This window comes from Cetorhinus maximus, chromosome 10 (genome assembly GCF_964194155.1).
Source record: "Cetorhinus maximus chromosome 10, sCetMax3.hap1.1, whole genome shotgun sequence".
Taxonomy (NCBI): Eukaryota; Metazoa; Chordata; class Chondrichthyes; order Lamniformes; family Cetorhinidae; genus Cetorhinus; species Cetorhinus maximus.
Window position 1 is genome coordinate 49,281,158 of NC_135888.1, and position 19,852 is coordinate 49,301,009.

The 19,852-nt window shown below is 46.0% G+C and overlaps 2 protein-coding genes across 3 annotated transcripts in view; one reads left to right on the forward strand and one right to left on the reverse strand.

Moving 5' to 3' along the window:
* Positions 1 to 19,852, reverse strand: part of LOC144685676 (sodium-dependent phosphate transport protein 2C-like) — a 267,701-nt gene that overhangs the window by 245,232 nt on the left and 2,617 nt on the right. The window lies entirely within an intron of this gene.
* The window catches only part of LOC144685677 (LIM domain transcription factor LMO4-A-like), a 104,053-nt gene continuing 93,998 nt past the window's right edge, over positions 9,798 to 19,852 (forward strand). For both annotated transcript variants that reach the window (XM_078550458.1, XM_078550459.1), the window contains exon 1: positions 9,798 to 10,391. In XM_078550458.1, coding sequence (XP_078406584.1) covers positions 10,153 to 10,391 — 239 coding nt within the window. In that variant the 5' untranslated portion in view covers positions 9,798 to 10,152. The remainder of the gene's footprint in view (positions 10,392 to 19,852) is intronic.

Genomic DNA, 19,852 nt, shown 5'->3' on the forward strand with positions numbered 1-19,852 from the left:
ACATGAGGCTGGTCCCCGGTATCAAAGGGACTGAGTTACGGGGAAAGGCTGGAGAAATGTTTGCTGCTCAGTGTGGTAAGAAAGTTCTGAGAGTTTTTTCACAAAGAGACATGTAATAATAAACAGAATGGAAAAGATTAATCTGTAATATTACTTTAAATTCAACTCTTAATGTGGATTGAGGAGAAACACGGCCATACCAGGAAAAGGTAACTTTAGGACTGATGTCAGCTTCTCAGATAGAGTGACCAGCACTGGAGGTGGAAGCAGTGAAATACAAAAAAGGGGCTCCATAGGGAGTTTCTGGGTAATATGTTACAATGGCTCTCCTTCATCCACAAATAGATTGTGGTTTTTTGGGTCAGGAGTAGGAACTGTAACTTCAGTAAGCTGGGAGTGGGAATGAGAGAGAGAGTGGGAATGTGAGAGGGAGTGGGAATGAGAGAGGGAACAGGAACGAGAGAGGGAACGGGAACGAGAGAGGGAATGAGAATGAGAGAGGGAACAGGAATGAGAGAGGGAGTGGGAATGGGAAAGGAAGTGGGAATGAGAGAGGGAGTGGGAATGAGAGAGGGAATGGGAATGAGAGAGGGAGTGGGAATGAGAGAGGGAATGGGAACGAGAGAGGGAGTGGGAATGAGAGAGGGAATGGGAATGAAAGAGGGAGTGGGAATGAAATGGAGCGGGAATGAGAGAGGGAGCGGGAATGGGAGAGAGGGTGTGAATGAAAGAGGGAGTGAGAATGAAATTGAGCGGCAATGAGAGAGGGAGCGGGAATGGGAGAGGGAGTGGGAATGAGGGAGGGGAATGAATAATATGGTGACACACTGACAGCGGGTTCCGCACCCGGAAGCTGGCGGCATTTCAACTTCCAGGCCCGCCCACAAATTACCGCTCATTAATGGCGAGGGAGGGTTCGAGGCCTTCATCCTGCCCAGTGAGGGAGTGGGAATGAGAGAGGGAGTGGGAATGGGAGAGGGAGCGGGAATAGGACAGGGAGCAGGAATGGGAGAGGGAGCGGGAATGAAAGAGGGAGCGGGAATGGGAGAGAGAGTGTGAATGAAAGAGGGAGCAGGAATGGGAGAGAGGGTGTGAATGAAAGAGGGAGTGAGAATGAAATGGAGCGAGAATGAGAGAGAGCGGGAATGGGAGAGAGAGCGTGAATGAAAGAGGGAGTGGGAATGAAATGGAGTGGGAATGAGAGAGGGAGCGGGAACGGGAGAGGGTGCAGGAATGGGAGAGGGAGCGGGAATGAGAGAGGGAGTGGGAATGGGAGAGGGAGCGTGAATGAAAGAGGGAGTGGGAATGAGAGAGGGAGTGGGAATAGGAGAGGAAGCAAGAATGAGAGAGGGAGCATGAATAAAAGGGAGCGGGAATGGGAGAAGCAGAGAGATGGAGAGGGAATGTCAATAACAGTGAAGTGGGCGAAGAATTGAGAGTGTGAGTAGGAAAAGAGTTGGGAGAGTGGGAATGATGGAAAGAGTGAGAGCGACAGAGAGAGAGAGAGATAGGAAGCAGGAGTGAGAGAGATGGAATGGGGGAGAGTGTGAGAGAGAGAAAGGGAGTGAGAATGGGAGCAGGAAAAGGATCAGGACAGGGGGTGAGAGAGACAGAGAGTGAGGGATAAGGAGCAGGGGAGGGAGCGAGAAAAGGCTTCATTTCATTCAAGGTACTAGTTTCTTGGTCAGAAGCCATGACTAAAATCCAATGTTACTGAGTTTCTGGCAGATTTAATTAAATTGTTGCCTGTGTTGTATGGAGTTTTAATTATGAGCTTGGATAGACTCAGGAACGCTGATGTCTGGGGATTGAGTTAATTAAAAGCTGCTTTATTTTAGTTTTAATTAGTTTCTCTTCACCATATGGCCTTATCCTGTGGTCAAATTAACTTAATTAAGCTCATTAAAGTGATCAGTTTAATTATTCAGGGCAATCTGATTGGTAACTGGAGCCTCTGATAGTTCACAGAATCGTTTCCCCATCTTTATTAAAGTTGGAATGACCCTTCGGCAATGACTTCCAGAGTGAAACAAGGTCCCAGGCATAAATATCCTCCTCTACAGGGAGCGGGAACAAACCAGAGCCAGCGTGAAACCTGCTCAAAGCCCATTAACTGGGATCAAACCCTGTTGTCGATTCTGCTATCAGCTCTATGTGTGGTATTGGATTCACGGTATCAGGGTTAGGCAGGTTTAGAGTAGAGTTAAGCATTGTATTGTGGCTATTCGAGGGTCTTGAAGAAGCCTCTGTCCAGGACTCCTCCTGCTGAATGAATCCAGTGGTGTGGATCAGGAGGAGGAGGAGGAGGGAGCCCCTCAGCTGCCTTTCCATTCAATTAAATCATGACTGACCTGTTCCTCAACTCCTTGGTTCCATATCCTTTGATCCCATTTCTAATAAAAAACAATCTCAATCCTGAAAGCTTCAACTGACTCCCAGAATCCACAGTTTTTTGGAGGAATTTTCCACTATTCTCTGTGTGAAGATACTGCTTTGTGATTCCACCCTCTGTTGTAATATGCCTTTCAGGGATAGGAGCGTGATATCACTAGAAAGGAAGTGTCATGTGACCCAGTTTTAGTTTCACTTCTTGCTTTCAGCAGAGTACACACATCTTGCAGCTGTGATGTCCTCAAGACTTATATCCATTTATATATGTTCAAATGTGCATGTTCTTAATAAATGAACCCACAGTGCATTTGCACAATCCCTTATGAGCTATTGGTGTTTTTATGTCATATTAAAATACAACATGGTGTGCAGCAGTGGTTCTTTCTATACAACATAATGCCCAGCCTGGCAGTAAGATTCAGTATAGGTACAAAATGGTGAACAATCTTAGATCATGCTGCATGCATGAGGTGACCCTTGACATTTTGGTCAGGCTGCAACAAAGCCGCAGCATTGGAGAGAGTCGAAATTGCAGCACGGTGACTGCACAGAAAAGCTTTGAAGACACAGTGCCAGGTAGCGCTCAGCTAAAGAGCTGGTAAGCAGACGATCCCTCGTGGTGAGATTGCAGTGCACAGCCAGCCTTGGGTTAGCTCAGTTGAGAAGGTGAGTGACCAGGGTGTGGGCCGGATGGATAGCAAGTGAGGGAGAGTCAAAAACAAAAAAAAATCCTAAAATCAGGCCAGAGAACGTTGTGACTATAAGGGGCAGAGCTTCAGAAAAGTGTGTGAAAGTGTCTACAGTGACACTCATCCCAAGAGAAGAAAGGTCAAAGGGATATTTTCAAAATGTCCACAAAACTCCCCAGATTGAATTGGGATGCAGCTGACCTACTATCAGAGTTCAAAGTGTTTAAACAGCGTATAGAGCTATGGTTTCTTGATTCAGGTGTGTCTGAACCAGACAAGCAAGCCATAAAAATTTGCCTAGCAATTGGGAATGAAGATCTACCCAGGCTGAACATGTCTGGATTGACAGAAGAAGAGCTAAAGAATCCCCAAAGGATATGGACTACATTGGAAGATCAGCTCAGAATCAGGTTAAACTTCCATATTTGTCGACCAGAGTTCATGTCATTTCGACAACAACCTATAGAATCCATAGACCACATCATCAGCAGATTCAGAACACATGTTTCACACCATCAATCTCATTGAAAACATAGATACTGTGTAACCATCCAAAGTCTTTGCCAAGATTCAAATTATCTGCCCTCGGAAAGTTGGTAATTATTCATTATTGGCCAAGATTGACACGGGGCAAATGCCAACATACTACCCTTGAGAATTCTAAAAGACATGAATCCACAGACATGGAAGGCCATGGTGAAACGGTTCACTAATTCCATGTGCAGGTTCCATAGTCCTGAAGTGCAAATACAATCAATCCTCCTGGGTGCCACAGATGTTCTACATCACAAAGACTAAAGGCTCAGCAATCGCAGGCCTACCGACATGCTGTGACCTCGCACTAGTAACAAGCCATGGAATTAATCAGACCTCATATAGCAGATCAAACTCAAAAGCCACTCCTATCACCTCAATTCACAACCTAACATTGAAATATCCAGAATGTTTCAACAAAATTGGCAGTTTCAAGTAAGCTGTAATGTTATGCTTGCAGGAGAATGCAAGCTCATCAACTGACCTGGTATATTTTAAGCAAAGCAAATGCCAGCAGCTACAAGAAGAAATGATGAAAGATTTCACACTACAGAATCTGTGGAAAACCATAATTGAAGGATTGTCTGATTCAATTCAGCATGTCCACGAATATGCAAAACCATTTTGGCCTCACCAAGGTGAGCTAGGCATCTAATGTGGAGTCATTTTTAAAGGCAGGTAGGTCATCATATTGGAATCTTTGCAACCTGATATTCTTCATCACTCACACATGGGCATAGATTAGACAAGAAGACTCGCAAGAGAGACAATCTATTGGCCGGATATGAACAATGACATTGAAGTCATCATCAAGAAGTACAAGGCATATTAAGAGCTTATACCAAGTCAACACAAAGAACCATTGATTCTGCATGAAGTTCCTACCCATTGTTGGTCCAAAATCGCATCTGACCTCTTTCATGTCAACAGCACTGACTTCATCATCATCATTGACTGCTTTACCAAGTACCCTATTATTCGACAATTGCAAAATACTTCAAGTGCAGCTGTCACGTGTACTCTAAGTGCTATTTTCAGTTTATTTGAGGTGCCAAGAGAGATCATTATGGATAACGGTCCACAATTTATTGATAAGCAATTTCAGGATATATGTGAGAAGTGGAATATTGATCACACTACTTCTTCCACTTATTAGATCCAAGATCTAACAGCCTACCTGAATGAATGATTTGAATGGTGAAATCACTCATTCTCAAATGTAGACAGACCAAGCAAGATCTGCACATTGCAATGTTGCATCTAAGAGTGACACCTTTAAGAGCAAGTATTCCATCACCGGCAGAGCTTATGTTTGGCAGGCCAGTGTGTATCAATTTATCTACTCTTACCCATTCTACTCTCTCAGAAACTAGAGAGCAACTTTTCAAAGTGCAAGAGAAGCTGACCAACATGCACAATAAAAATATAAAAGCAAAATACTGTGAATGCTGGAAATCTGAAACAAAACAGAAAATGCTGGAAAAACTCAGCAGGTCTGACAGCATCTGTGGAGACAGCATCTGTCAGGTGCTGTCAGACCTGCTGAGTTTTTGCAGCATTTTCTGTTTTTGATGCACAATAAAATGCAGGTACAGAAATCCACAGAAGGTATGTGGCAACCGGCTGAGGTGACAAGGATTTGTTCATAACACAGGCGCAATGGTGAGGCTTAACAAAGGACAAATCAGATTCATTCGAGCTCCTCAACCACCATACAGTCCTATTGCATCTAGGACAAGATCCCAAATGAAGCCAGGAACAATATCCAAGAATGACAATCCCACAGATCATTGTAAGCAATTAAAGACACATCCAGAAGATTATCATTACAAGATCTAGGCATACCAGCAGATTACCTCTACGCTTTAGAGATTCAAAGATTTATCAGTTCTATACACTTATGTAAAGGTAACTAAACATGAACATACATTGTAAATAGTTATACTTCTTTGGAAGGGGGGAGAAATGTCTTTAAAAAGAAAGGTGGGGGTGTTGTAATATGCTTTTAAGGGATTGCAGCATGACCACGTGAAAAAGTCATGTGATCCGGTTTTAGTTTCACGTTTGCTTTCAGTAGAGCACGCACATACAGCTCTGCTGCACTTGATGTCTGCAAGCTTTAATATTCATGTGTATCTATTCACATGTGCTTGATCTTAATAAATGAACCCATAACATGTTTACCCAATCCCTGATGAGTGATTGGTGCCTTTATATCATCATAAAAACACATTCTCTAATAGCCTAGTTTTAATTATAGCGTTCTGCCTCCGAGTCTTAATACCCTGACAAAAGAAATCATTTCTCTGTATTTACCATATCAAACCCACTCCCACAGCGAATCACATCGTTCACAGGATTCACTTCCTGAATTCCTGCAGGCGTGGCTGACAGGAAACCTTTTAGGGCTTTTTCTGATTCAAGAAGGGACACAGAGGGTGGGGTTGAGGGATGGGGGAGAGGGTGGGTAGGTGGGGTTGAGGGATAGAGGGAGAGGGTGGGTAGGTGGGGTTGAGGGACAAGGGAAGAGGGTGGGTAGGTGGGGTTGAGGGACAAGGGGAGAGGGTGGGTAGGTGGGGTTGAGGGATAGGGGAGAGAGTGGGTGGGTGGGGTTGAGGGATAGGGGGAGAGGGTGGGTAGGTGGGGTTGAGGGACATAGGGAGAGGGTGGGTAGGTGGGATTGAGGGCTATGGGGTGAGGGTGGGTAGGTGGGGTTGAGGGATATGGGGAGAGGGTGGGTAGGTGGGATTGAGGGATAGGGGGAGAGGGTGGGTAGGTGGGATTGAGGGATAGAGGGAGAGGGTGGGTAGGTGAAGCCAAGATCTATCAAAAAACCTAAAGCCCTTTCCCTTTAGCTGTTTCCTAGTTTGGGTGAGATTTATATCACTTGAACCTTTGTACCAGTCACTTAATAATTCCACTTACATTGGACTTTTATGATGTGTGTGGACTGGGTTATGTAGATCACATTGTTATCCTCCCTCTTTAACACACTCACTTCCTTCTTAGCCTCTGTTCTTCCTGATCTACTCTGGATCTCCTCACTGTTGGTGTCTCCGCTGCTCCTACCCACTTCAGCTGCTTACCCACACTGCGAGGCATCACTTCCTAATGTATGTCAATGTTCCCTGTCCCTAGGCTGACAAGGGCTTTTTGCTGCCAATATGGAACTTAGTGTCTGAACAGCCTCAAACACTCTGCTGTTTATTCGCAGCGAATCCAGCTTCAGTCCCTCTAATCAGCTCTAATCAGATTGTTCGGTGGGTTCACTTGTTCTAAACAGCTTCGTGGGAGTGCAACCCTCCCTCAGTCTCTATTCATTGGCCCGAATCTCAGGCTGCCTCACGGACAGCTCTCACTGGCTGCTTGACAAGACCCAGTCAGCTGCAAACTCTCGACAACACAGACACACAGCAGCTCAGAGAGACTCTGAACTGACACTGCAAGTTACAGCACCAAGTGAGACAGTAAGTCAACCAGCTAAACATCAGCTGTCGCAGGTGAGAGGGGAAAGGGGGAGCGTAACAGGGATAGGGAAGTGGGAGACAGGAGAGGGAAAGGAGCACCAGAGAGGGAGAGGGAAAAAGGAGATGAGAGAGAGAGAGAAGGGAGGGAGAGATGAGAGAGGGAGAGAGAAGGGAGGCAGGGTAGAGGGAGGGAGGAGGGAGGAGGGAGGGAGAGGTGAGAGAGAAGGGAGGCAGCTCAGAGGAAGGGGGGAGGGAGAGGGGAGGGGGAGATGAGGGAGGGAGAGAGAAGGGAGGCAGGGAGGGGGTAAGGAGAAGGGAGCGGGAGATAAGAGAGGAAGAGAGGAGTGGGAGAGGATAGACAGGGAGAAGGGGGGGTGGGGGGTGGGGACGGACAGGCAAGGGGAGGGAAATGCTGAGCTGAAAGGGGGAGAGAGAACAAGGGGGATGAGAGAAAGGGAGGCAGGAGAGGACAGAGGGAGATCGAGGGAGTGACAAGGAGGAGATGGGCAGAGCGTGAGAGGGCAGAAAGTGGAATGGTAGAATGGACAGTGTGAATGGGTCAGGGGAGGGGATGAGGAGTGGGTTGGTCAGGGTGAGAGGAGGTGGGTGGGGCAATGAGGGAGTAGTCAGGAGGTATGGTTGTGGGGAGAGTGAGGGAGGTCAGAGGGTGGGTTGGGTCAGTGGCTGGGTGAATGGGGCTAGGGTCAGAGGGACAGACCAGATGATGCTGCCAGCAGCAATGCTGAGGCCAGAGTGAAGCATACTGTGTGTGAAACTACTGCAGGAACCTGACTCAGCCAGAGGAACACAGAGGGTCAGAGAATGATGGGCTGAGAGTGATGGGTCTGAGCTCCAGGCTAGGGAATGGGAGGGTGCGGATTTACCAAGGCCAGGAGAGAGAGGTTGTGCAGAGGGACAGGTTGGACAGGTGCTGGGGCAGCATGGGGGGAGCTTAACTCTGCATTTGGCTGAGTGTGACTGTGTGTGTGTGTGAGTGTGTGTGAGTGCAACTGTGTGTGTGTGTGAGTGAGTGTATGTGTGTGTAAGTAAGTATGTGTGAGTGCAAATGTGTGTGTGCATGTGAGTGTGTGTGAGTGCGCGTGCATGTTTGTGTGTGTGAATGTGTGTGTGTGTGTGTGTGAGTGAATGTGTGTCAGTGTGCGAATGTGTGTATGTGTGTGCAGGCAAGTGTGTGAGTGCAAATGTTTCAGTGTGTGTGAGTGCATGTGTGCACATGTGTGTGTGTTGTTAATGTGTGAATGTGCATGTGTGTGTATGAGAGTGTGTGTGTGTGCGTGTGTATGTGAGCATGTGAATGTGGGTGTGTGAGTGTGAGCGTTTGTTAATGTGAATGAGGGTGTGTGTATATGAGAGAATGTGTGTGTATGAGAGAGTGTGTGTGAGCGTGTGTGTGAGTACAAATGTTTCAGTGTGTGTGAGTGCGAATATGTGTACATGTACTATGTGTGTGTGTGCACGTGTGTGTGTTGTTAATGTGTGAATGTGTGTGTGTGTATGAGTGTGTGTGAATGTACGTGTGTATGTGAGCATGTGAATGTGGGTGTGTGAGTGTGAGTGTGTGTATATGTGTGTGTGAATCTGTGTGTATGTATGATAGTGTGTGTTTGTGTGTGTGTATGAGAGAGTGTGTGTGTATGAGAGTGTGTGTGTGTGTGAATGCAAATGTTTTGAGTGAGTGTGAGTGTAAATATGTGTGCGTGTGCGCGAGTGAGTGTGTGTGAGTGCAAACGTGTGTGCGTGTGTGTCTTTGTGTGCATGTGTGTGCACATGCGTGTGTTAATGTGTGAATGTGCATGTGTGTATATGAGTGTGCGTGTGAGTGTGCGTGTGTATGTGAGCATGTGAATGTGGGTGTGTGAGTGTGGGCGTTTGTTTATGTGAATGAGAGTGTGTATATGAGAGAGTGTGTGTGTGTATGAGAGAGTGTGTGTGTGTGTGTGTGTGTGTGTGAGTGTGTGTGTGAGTGTGTGTGTGTGTGAGTGCAAATGTTTGATTGTGTGTGAGTGCGAATATGTGTACATGTACGCGCGTGTGTGTGTGTGCACATGTGTGTGTTAATGTGTGAATGTGCGTGTGTGTATGAGAGTGTGTGAGTGTATGTGTGTATGTGAGCATGTGAATGTGGGTGTGTGAGTGTGTGTATATGTGTGTGTGAGTCTGTGTGTATGTATGATAGTGTGTGTTTGTGTGTGTGTGAGAGAGAGTGTGTGTGTATGAGATGTGTGCGTGAGTGCAAATGTTTGAGTGAGTGTGAGTGCAAATATGTGTGCATGTGCGCGAGTGACTGTGTGTGAGTGCAAACATGTGTGCGTGTGTGTGTGTCTGTGTGTGCACGCGCGTATGTTGTTAATGTGTGAATGTGCGTGTGTGTGTGTATGAGAGTGTGCGTGAGTGTGCGTGTGTATGTGAGCATGTGAATGTGGGTGTGTGAGTGTTTGTTTATGTGAATGTAAGTGTGTGTGTGCGTGTGTGAGTTTGTGTGTATATATGATAGAAAGTGTATGTATGCGAGTGTGTGTGTATGAGTGTGTGTGTGCATGTGTGAGTTTGTGTGTATATATGATATTGTGTGTATGTAAGTGTGTGAGTGTGTGTGTGTGTGTGTGTACGTGTGTTTGTCTGACTGTGTGTGTGCGTGTGTGTATGTTTGTGTGCTGTGTATGTATGTGTATGTGTGTGAGTGAATGTGTGTGAGTGAATGTGTGTGTGCGTGTGAATGTGTGTGCGTGTGAATGTGTGTGCGTGTGAATGTGTGTGCGTGTGAATGTGTGTGCGTGTGAATGTGTGTGCGTGAGTGTGTGTGAATGTGAGCCTGTGTGTGAGCCTGTGTGTGAGCCTGTGTGTGAGCCTGTGTGTGTGTGTCTGTGTGTGCGTGTGCATATGTGTGTGTGTGCGCCTCTGTGTCTGTTTGTGTTTATTATGGACAGCCTCAGTTTGGCCATACTGACCTTTTGCTCTCTAATCAATATGACTATTCTATTTCCTTGGTGTCATTCTCCTCTCTCAGCCTGTCTGGAAGTTTCACTCTGTATCACACTGTGTCGGGGGCCATGGTGAACAGTCAAAGTTGTGGATCAGCAGGAGGTCCATCAGGTGGAAGCAGCTCAGCTCTCAGGACATGTGCGGGATGTGGGCTGAAGATACTGGAGCGTTTCCTTCTTTACTCAATGGAGCGCTATTGGCACACTCCATGCCTCAAATGCTCATGCTGCCAAGTCCAGCTGGCAGAGATTGGCACTTCCTGCTACACCAAAAGTGGAATGATCCTTTGCAGAAATGACTACATCAGGTACCAGCGCCAGTCTGTCCTGTGTTCACATTGGTCATTGTCCTTCATCTCCATTACTCTGCCCCTGCCCCTCTGAGTCAGGAGGTTGTGGGTTCAAATCCAGAGACTTGAGCCCATAATCCAGGCTGACACTCCCAGCGCAGTGCTGAGACAGTGATGAGAGGTGTCGTGTTTTCAGATGAGATGTTGAATTGAGGCCCTGTACATTCCCTCAGGAGGCAATAGAATATTTAACAATATTTTGAAGAAGAGCAGAGGAGTTTGTATGTCCTTTTTTAAATTCATTTGCAGAATGTGGACTTCACTGGCTGGGTCAGCATTTATTGCCCATCCCTGGTTGCCCTTGAGAAGGTGATGGTGAGCTGCCTTCTTGAACCGCTGCAGTCCCTGTGGTGTAGGTACACCCACAGTGCTGTTAGGGAGGGAGTTCCTAGACCAATATTTATCCCTCAATCAGCAAACAAACATTCTAAGAACAGATGATCTGGTCATGTGCCTCAGTATTGTTTGTGGGATCTTGCTGTGCACAAATTGATAGCAAGGGCCTTCAGGTGTGGGGAGGCAACAGGTCCTGCTCCCACCCAACATCTGTCTAAGCTCAGCTCTGACAGGGGGACTGGAGGGATCAGGTGTTTCTCCCAATGAACCAAGGGTCACAGAGTCCAACTGTACACCTTCTACCCACTGGGATCATCCAACAGCATCGGCTGGGAATTGAGCCTGAGCCTTTCCTCAATCTTTACAACTCAGCCTAACCCTTCAGGCCAGGGACTCCGTATGCATTTTAAAAACCTCGAGTTGGTAATCATTATTTCAGCTTGTCCTGCAGCCTGAACTACCAAGTAACAGATTCAATGATTCCGGTTGGTGCTCGAGTTTGTGCTTTGGGTGAACTCGGTCATCCGGGCAGAGGCTGCTTTCTCGAGAAGCTTTTCTTCGCTCGAGTTTCCACACAAACTCATTTGCATATTGCCAAATGCAAAATCTGCCCTGAAGCAACATGATTGGGCAGCATCTTAGAACAGAATTCCTTTTTAAAAATGCATTTTTCATTTGAAAAAAAGTATTCCATGATATTTTTGAGAGGTAACTTGGTGCAGTTTGATTAACTGAGCTGAAAAAGGGCTTATTGTAGCGTAAGGGCCAGGCACATATAAGGTTAACATATGAACGAGGAGCAGGAGTAGGCAATTCAGCCCCTCGAGCCTGCCCCGCCATTCATTACGATCATGGCTGATCTCGTTTTGGCCCCAACTCCAATTTCCCGCCCTCTCCCCATAGCCTTTCAACCCATTACTAATTAAAAAGCTGTCTATCTCCTCCTTAAATTTATTCAGCATCCCAGCATCCACTGCACTCTGAGGTAGTGAATTCCACAGATTCACAACCCTTTGAGAAAAGTAATTCCTCCTCATCTCTGATTTAAATCTACCACCCCTTAACCTAAAACTATGGCCTCTCATTATAGAGTGCCCCACAAGGGGAAACATCCGCTTCACGTCTACTTTGTCTATCCCCTTTAGCATCTTATATACCTCAATTAGATCTCCTCTCATCCTTCTAAACTCTAGCAAGTATAGGCCTAAACTGCTCAATCTCTCCTCATAACACAAGCCCCACATCTCTGGAATCAATCTAGTGAACCTCCTCTGAACCGCCTCCAATGCAGCTACATCCTTCCTCGAGTAAGGGGACCAAAACTGTGCACAGTACTCTAGGTGTGGTCTCACCAACGCCTTGTACAGTTGCAACAACACTTCCCTATTTTTATACTCTATTCCTTTAGCAATAAATGCCAAAATTCCATTTGCCTTCCTTATTACCTGCTGTACCTGTATACTAGCTTTCAGTGATTCATGCACAAGGACACCCAGATCCCTCTGCACTGAAGCATTCTGAAGTTTCTGTCCATTTAAATAATAAGTTGTCTTTTTATTCTTCCGACAAAAATGGATAACCTCACACTTATCCATGTTAAACTCCATCTGCCAAATTTTGGCCCATTCACCTAAACTGTCCATATCCATTTGTAAATTTCTTTTTTCTTCATTGCAACTTACTTTCCCACCTATTTTGGTGTCATCTGCAAATTTAGCTATAGTACCTTCTATCCCTGAATCCAAGTAATTAATATAGAGTGTAAATAGTTGGGGCCCAAGGACTAAACCCTGTGGCACCCCACTAGTTACAGCTTGCCATCCAGAAAAAGACCCATTTATCCCGACTCTCCTTTCTGTTGGTTAGCCAATCCTCTGCCCAAGCTAATGTATTATCCCTAACTCCGTGTGATTTTAACTTGTGTATTAATCTTTTGTGAGGCACCTTATCAAAGGCCTTCTGGAAGTCCAGATATACTACATCTACACGATCCCCATTATCCACTTTGCTTGTCACATCTTCAAAGAACTCTAGCAAATTAGTCAAACACGATTTACTCTTCATAAAACCATGCTGACTCTGATGAATTACATTTTGATTTTCCAAATGCCCCATTACTACTTCCTTAATAATAGATTCCAACAATTTCCCAATGACAGACGTTGAACTAACTGGTCTATAGTTTCCTCCCCCACTTTTTGAATAAGGGGGTTATATTAGCATTCTTCCAATCCACTGGAACCTTTCCAGAATCCAGGGAATTTTGGAATATTATAGCCAATGCATCCACTATCTCCGCTGCCACTGCCTTTAAGACCCTGGGATGTAGGCCATCAGGTCCTGGGGACTTGTCATCCTTTAATCCCAATAGTTTGCTCAGCACTTTTTCTGTAGTGATGGTGATTGTTCTAAGTTCCTCCTTTTCTACACCCTCTGCTCTACCTGTTACGATTGGGGTGGTACTAGTGTCCTCCACCGTGACGTGGGACTGATTATAATGCTGGAAGACTGAGAAGAAACTCCAGCAAAGCAGCCCAACCTAAAAAAAAGCTCCAGATCAGAGGCTCAGAGGAAAAATCGCCAGGAAAAAAAATATCCAAAGAAAGGCTTGGAAGCTGGAGGCATAGATTTAAAATTCCTTGGCCTGAGTCTTGGGCTTGGTGAGCGGGGGCGGGGCCTGCTCGCTGAGGCGTAAAATGATGCAGGGTGACGTTGGGCGTGCATCCCGACATCACCACGCATCATTTGGATTTTCAGTTTGGTGAGCGCATAGCTGTGCACCCATTGAACTGTCAAAGGCCTATTAAGGCCATTTAAAAAGGCAATTAAGCAATTACCTGAGCTGCCCGTCCAACCTTAAGGTTGGGGGGCAGGCGAAGAGCCCAGGCGGCCTTTGCATTTTTCATGGAACCTCGTCCATGCTTTTAAATTTTCACACAAATTTTTAATAAAATTAATACACATGTCCCATCTCATGTGGCAGTTTCACATGAGGGGACATGTCATAAAAATTATTTTTCCACTTTATTAACCGTTTAAAACTTAAAACCTATCTGCCTGAGGCACCTCTGTGCGAAAGAGCACACTCCTGACTCAGGGAACCCCTCCCCCTCACCCGCACAGGGAGCGCACAGCACTTCTAGGTGTGCGTTATGCCAATTAAGGCCCACCCACATAGAATGGTGGCGCAGACCCGATCAGGGGAGCTGATCAGATCCGCGCCTTCCTGCACCTGCCCCCGCACAACCCCCTCAATGAAGGGGAAAGTTCTACACCTTATTACAGCAGAAGGCCCCATTGAATCTCCTTTGGAAGTCCAGCTTCTAATGCCAGGACACAGGGTCAGCAGGCCTAGCAGGGGTGAGCTAACTCTTTAAAACTCCAGACTGCAGCAAGTCCTGAGAAATCTTTTAAATAACTCAGTCAGAAGTGAAGTTTGAAAAAACCGTCACTAAAAATTAAACCGATCCCTGAGTTGGCGCCTGAGCTCGCTCCAAAAAAAAAATTAATTAAATAATCTGAGCAAATCGCAGATTCTAAACTCAGCAGAAAGTAAAAGACTGAATTCAACAAATGGAAACTCTAAAGTGAAACACTGAACAAGAGAACTTTGCAGGCAGTCAATCCAGGCAGCCATTGTTTCATATTTTCACAAGTTGAGCACAATCACCATTGTCACGGAGCCTGCCAAAACCAGCAAGCGCAGGAAATCCCTTTGTCTCCGAGTCAGCTTGAAATTCAGAAAACTCCTAAAGCAAAACCTCCACTTTTAAAAATTTAACCATGGATCAGAATTCCACACTTCCAAATCAATTCGGACTAATCCAAGACCCAGGTCATTCACAAAATCTGGGACTTGAGGAAAAGATTTCTAAGATACAGCATCGCTTCAGGTTTAGAAAAAAGTCAGAAGAAGAGAAGGGGAACACGCTGCTTTATTCAGTAGGCCCGATTGCGGACAACATTATTGCAAGGCAGGGAATTCATGAATCATCCACAAAATTGGAAGAGGTACTAAAATCATTTGACATTTATTTTAATCTAAGAAACAACAAAATACTCGAAAGAGTGAAATTCAATAAGAGAGTCCAACAGTCAGGAGAGCCTGTTGATTCATTCATCAATGATCTGTACAGGATGGCAGAAGATTGCAAGTGCGGAGAATTTAAAATCTGAACTCAGAGATAGAGTAATGGTATTGTAACGGATGACACACTCTCTAACCTCCTGCAAGCAAAGCAAGATCTAACCCTGGAAAAGGCAATCAGGATAGTTAGTCAGAACCACTTCAAGGTGAGAGAATGAAAAGTGCTGCAGAAGCCAATCCACATTCCAGCTAGTTAAACAACAAAGAAACAGGGATACTCTAAGTCAGGGAAAGCAATACCCGAACCGGCGAGCAGAGTGACCATGCCAACGCTGTGTAGTGAAGGGTCCCGACAGGAGAGGTCAATGTCTTGCAATTTCAGCCCAATGCTTTCAGTGCAACAGGATTGGGCACCACAGCAAACTGAGCAAGACAAAAACTCTGAAACGCACAGAAGGCCCAACGGTCATCCACGCGGTCGAGACTGCAAGCCCAAAGACACACAGCCATGCTGCTTGGGAGACGTCAAAGATCTTGGTTTCTCATTTTGGAATGTGGACATTTCAGTCAATGACCATTTAATAAACTTTATATTAGACACGGGAGCCAATGTTACAGTCCTGTTGGACAAAGAGCCATGGCTGGTGACCCAGCAGCTGGCGCTGCCCACAACACTACCATACGGGGCAAGAGACTTAAAGCTCCCAGTGAAAGGCCCCCTACAGGCGACACTGAAATAACAGAATAAAACAATCCATTAGACCCTCTTTGTGAGCCTTAACCAGGACTGTTCATTGCGAAGCCGCAAAGCCTGTGTTGAACTTAAACTCTTCCAGAAGATTGATGATGTCAGCCAGCAAGGACCTGGCTCCAAGTACAAATGTGAGTTCCTGAAACTCCTCACAGGAAGGGGGCGACTGAGAAATGCACCCAGGATCACCCTGAGAGAGAATGCTAAACCCGCGTGCCTATTCACGGCACGTAAGATCCCACACCCACTCATGAAGCAGGTACAGCAGCAGCTGGACGAGGTGACAACATGGGAGTCGTCTCCTCAGTCACATCACCAACCGCATGGTGTTCCGGGATGGTCCCAGTCCCAAAACCGAATGGGTCCGTCCGTGTCAGCACTGACCTGACACAGATCAATAAAACCGTAGACAGAGATGTACATCCAACATCCTCAGTGGACAAAAACCTGACTAAACTCTCAAAGAACATGGAATTTCCAAAACTGGACACAAACAGCGGCTTTTGGTGATTTCCACTTGACAAAGAGTTCAGGCGGCTGACAACATTTATTACCCCCTTCGGCAGATTCAGCTTTCACCACCTGCCATTTGGAATCACATCAGTGCCAGAAATATTCCAACGTACAATGTCAGCCATTTTGCCGGCCCTCAGGAAGTCCTTTGTCACATGGACGATGTATTGGCTCTCGCTGCGATGGTGGGTGAACGTGAGAACTCATAATGGTCTCCGAGCGCCTGCAGGAAGCAGGGCGAATGCTGAATGACAAATGCAAGTTTTACAAAACATCGCTTCAATTTCTGGGCCACATCATCAGCACTAAAGACCCACAAAAATCCAAGGCTATCAGCGACTTCTCAACTCCATCCTCAATTCCACACCTCCAACCATTCTTGGGAATAGTGAACCAGCTGGCAAAGCTTTTACTGAATTTGACACAGATCACAGAACCCTTGAGACATCTGCACAAGAAAGACCGAGCATGGTGCTGGGACTTGCATCAAGAGCAAGCTTTCACTCGCATCAAAGCGATGCTGTTCTTCACAGACATTCTGGCCCACTATGACCCAGCCCTGCCCAGCACTGTGGCACCAGATGCTTTGTCCACAGGCCTGGGAGCGGCCCTGTTCCAGCAACAACTGGATGGGAGTTGCCGACCTGAGTACGATGCATCCAGAGGCTGTCGGACACAGAGACGAGGTACACTGTCACGGAAAAGGAAGCCTTCACTGTCATGTGGGCATGCTGGAAGTTTCCAGACTATATCATCGGCCTCAGGGTTACAATCAAAATGGATCATGAGCCTCTAGTCTCCTCATTGGATGAGAAGGAACTAGCAAAGAGTCTTCCCAGAATCCAGAGGTTTCGTCTGCGAGATTTGCCTACGAGACAGTTTACGTCCAGGGCAAATTCCAGACAACAGCAGACACGTTTTCCAGGGTCACAGTGGCCTCCAGAGAAAACAGGATGTCAACCTCATCGAACAACAGGAAGCGTATTCCCAATTGACAAGGAGACACCTGCCAGTGACCACCAGTAAACTCCAACAGATACACCAGGAATAAATGCAACCATTTGGGGAGCGTGCCCACATCTGCAGATACTGCTAACAAGGACGGCCTTAGCAGAGACCAAACAGAGGGACCATGAAAACCTGGTTCAAAGGACAAAAACACCTCACGTTTATAGATGAGTTCCTGGTCTAGGATGACAGGCTGGTCACCCCAGTCTCACTGCGGCCGGAGAGCCTTCACACCAGGACCACTTGAGCATCACTAAATGCAGAGCATGGGCCCAATCCGCTGACTGCTGGCCAGATATTTCCAAGGTGATTGAAGACACCATTGCAAATTGCCATGTGTGTGCATTGCACAGGTAGGACCAAAGAGAGCCCCTCATTCCCATACAATTCCCAACCAGGCCATGGGAGAGGCTGGGTGCTGACCTGTTCATCTTCAACAGCAAATTGTTCCTTATAGTGGTGGACTACTTCTCTGGACAGGTTGAGGTGAAGCAATTATATATGACTACCACAGAGGCAGTAGGACACTAAAAGAGATGTTCATGAGCCATGGCATCCCGGACAAGATCCAGTGTCCGATAACGGCCCACAATTTTCTAATGAGTATTTTGTGCACTTCACCACCACATCTGGCATCCACCACCTTCCCGAGATAGCCACAGTCAAATAGAGAGGCTGACAGAGTACAGTAAAAGCCCTCCTAAAAAGAATGAGCACTTCCCCACAGCACTGCTCGCAGACAGGTCCACCCCATTACATTGCGGCCTGACCCATCCAAATTCCTGATGGACAGGAAACTCTGCACAACTTCCAATCCTGCCAAAAAACTCATACCACGGTTGGTAACCAAGGATTACCAGGACATCCAAGCAAGAGAGCAGTCTTACAGGCAGAAGCAAGCTCCCACCTACAACAGAAGGTACCGCACCATACACCTGCCACAATTACAGAAAGGTCTGGATTAAAGATCCCGAGAGAGCAGGTTCCGTCATTAGAAAGGACGATGACCAACCTTGCTCCTACCTGGTTGGCGCCACAGAGGGCACAGTCAGGGGAAACTGGAGGAGTCTCCTCCCCATCCCTAGACTGCCGGTCCCTACTGCGTAATGGAGAGATATCGAGGAACTTACCCGGATACCAGAACAACCTACAGGAAGAACCAGCAGCGTCAGAGCCTACCACTCCTCCGACAGTAGTGTGAATGAGATACAGAAGGGGCTATAAGGCCTCCAGACTGACTGAGCCTTTGAATTCAAGGATTTGAAGGTGGGAGATGAAGTAGTGATAATGTAATAATAACAATGTAAATGTATGATAGAAATAACAATGTAAGACATAAGGTAAACTATAATCACTTAAAATGCATTGGATAAAGACTTGGGGGGAGGTATAGTGTAATGGTTTGGCACATATAGGGTTAATGTGGGACTGAGTATAGTACCACTCACACAGTGATGTAAGAGAGCACATGGCCTGTACCCAGGGGTCAGTGTGGTGTTGGACAGAGCCGTGTGTAGACCTAAGCATGGAGACAGTTCCTCGCTTGTGTCACAACAGCCCCGAATTACTTACGGGCATATTAAACTTCCTAAGGAAGAAATGTATTTTTTAAAAAGACATACAGGCAAAAGCTGTCTGAGAATGTAAAGTAACCACTTTCTGGAAAATTTCTATGTGGATTACACTTGACCAACTAGTCCCGAGAGAACATGGAATGTTGCACCTAAAAAGGTGTCAAGGCTTACTTCAGACAGAGACACTTGAAAGGAAGAGATGAAATACAAATGACAAAAATTTAATCTCCTAAATTTGCGGAGACAATAGAGACTGATTGGCACATCTCAGCAGACATCCAAAACCATCTCCTGTTAAGTTATATCTCAGAACGTGGAAATGGTCCAAGTTGAAAGAAAATTGGACTGTGGGTGAAAGACATGTTTGTTCTTTCCCTCCCAGGAATGCACAGGGAAATGGGTTAAAAGCTAGCTGCCTACTTGATCTGGGTGTGCTAGTGCATGCTGTGAGAGTCACAGCAGAAGAATATCAACTAGGCATCCCTGCAGCTTGCAGGCAAAGGCTCTCTCTCTCTTTCTCTCACTGTTGGTAGAGGCAAGTCAGCAAAGCCACAGTCAAAATGGAAATAGGACAGCTTCTCTAGCCACTCTGCAGAACCAAATATCTCCAAACCTAAACTGCCAAAGTCAGCTCTACTGGAATCACCCAATTTTACAACCGCAACGTTTCACCATCTACGCCTCACGGACAAGCCAAAGACTGATTCATACATTTTTTTTAACTTTTATTTGGACTCAACTTCTCATTTCTGATCTATGTGTATGTGTGTTGCATTTTTATTATTTTTTCTTGGGTTTTTAGCAACTAATAAACCTACATACATTTGTACAAACATACGAACATAAGAATTAGGAGCAGGGGTAGGCCACTCATGGCTGGCCTGAATGTAACGTCAAACTCACATTCCTACCTACCCCTGATAACCTTTCACCCCCTTGTTAATCAAGAATCTACCTAGTTCTGCGTTAAAAATATTCAAAGACTCTGCTTCCAGCACCTTTTGAGGAAGTGAGTTCCAAAGACTCACAACCCTCTGAGAGTAAAAATCCCCCTCATCTTTGTCTTAAATGAGCGGCCCCTTATTTTTAAATAGTAATCTCTAGTTCTAGGTTCTCCCACAAGAGGAAACATCCTCTCCACATCCACCCT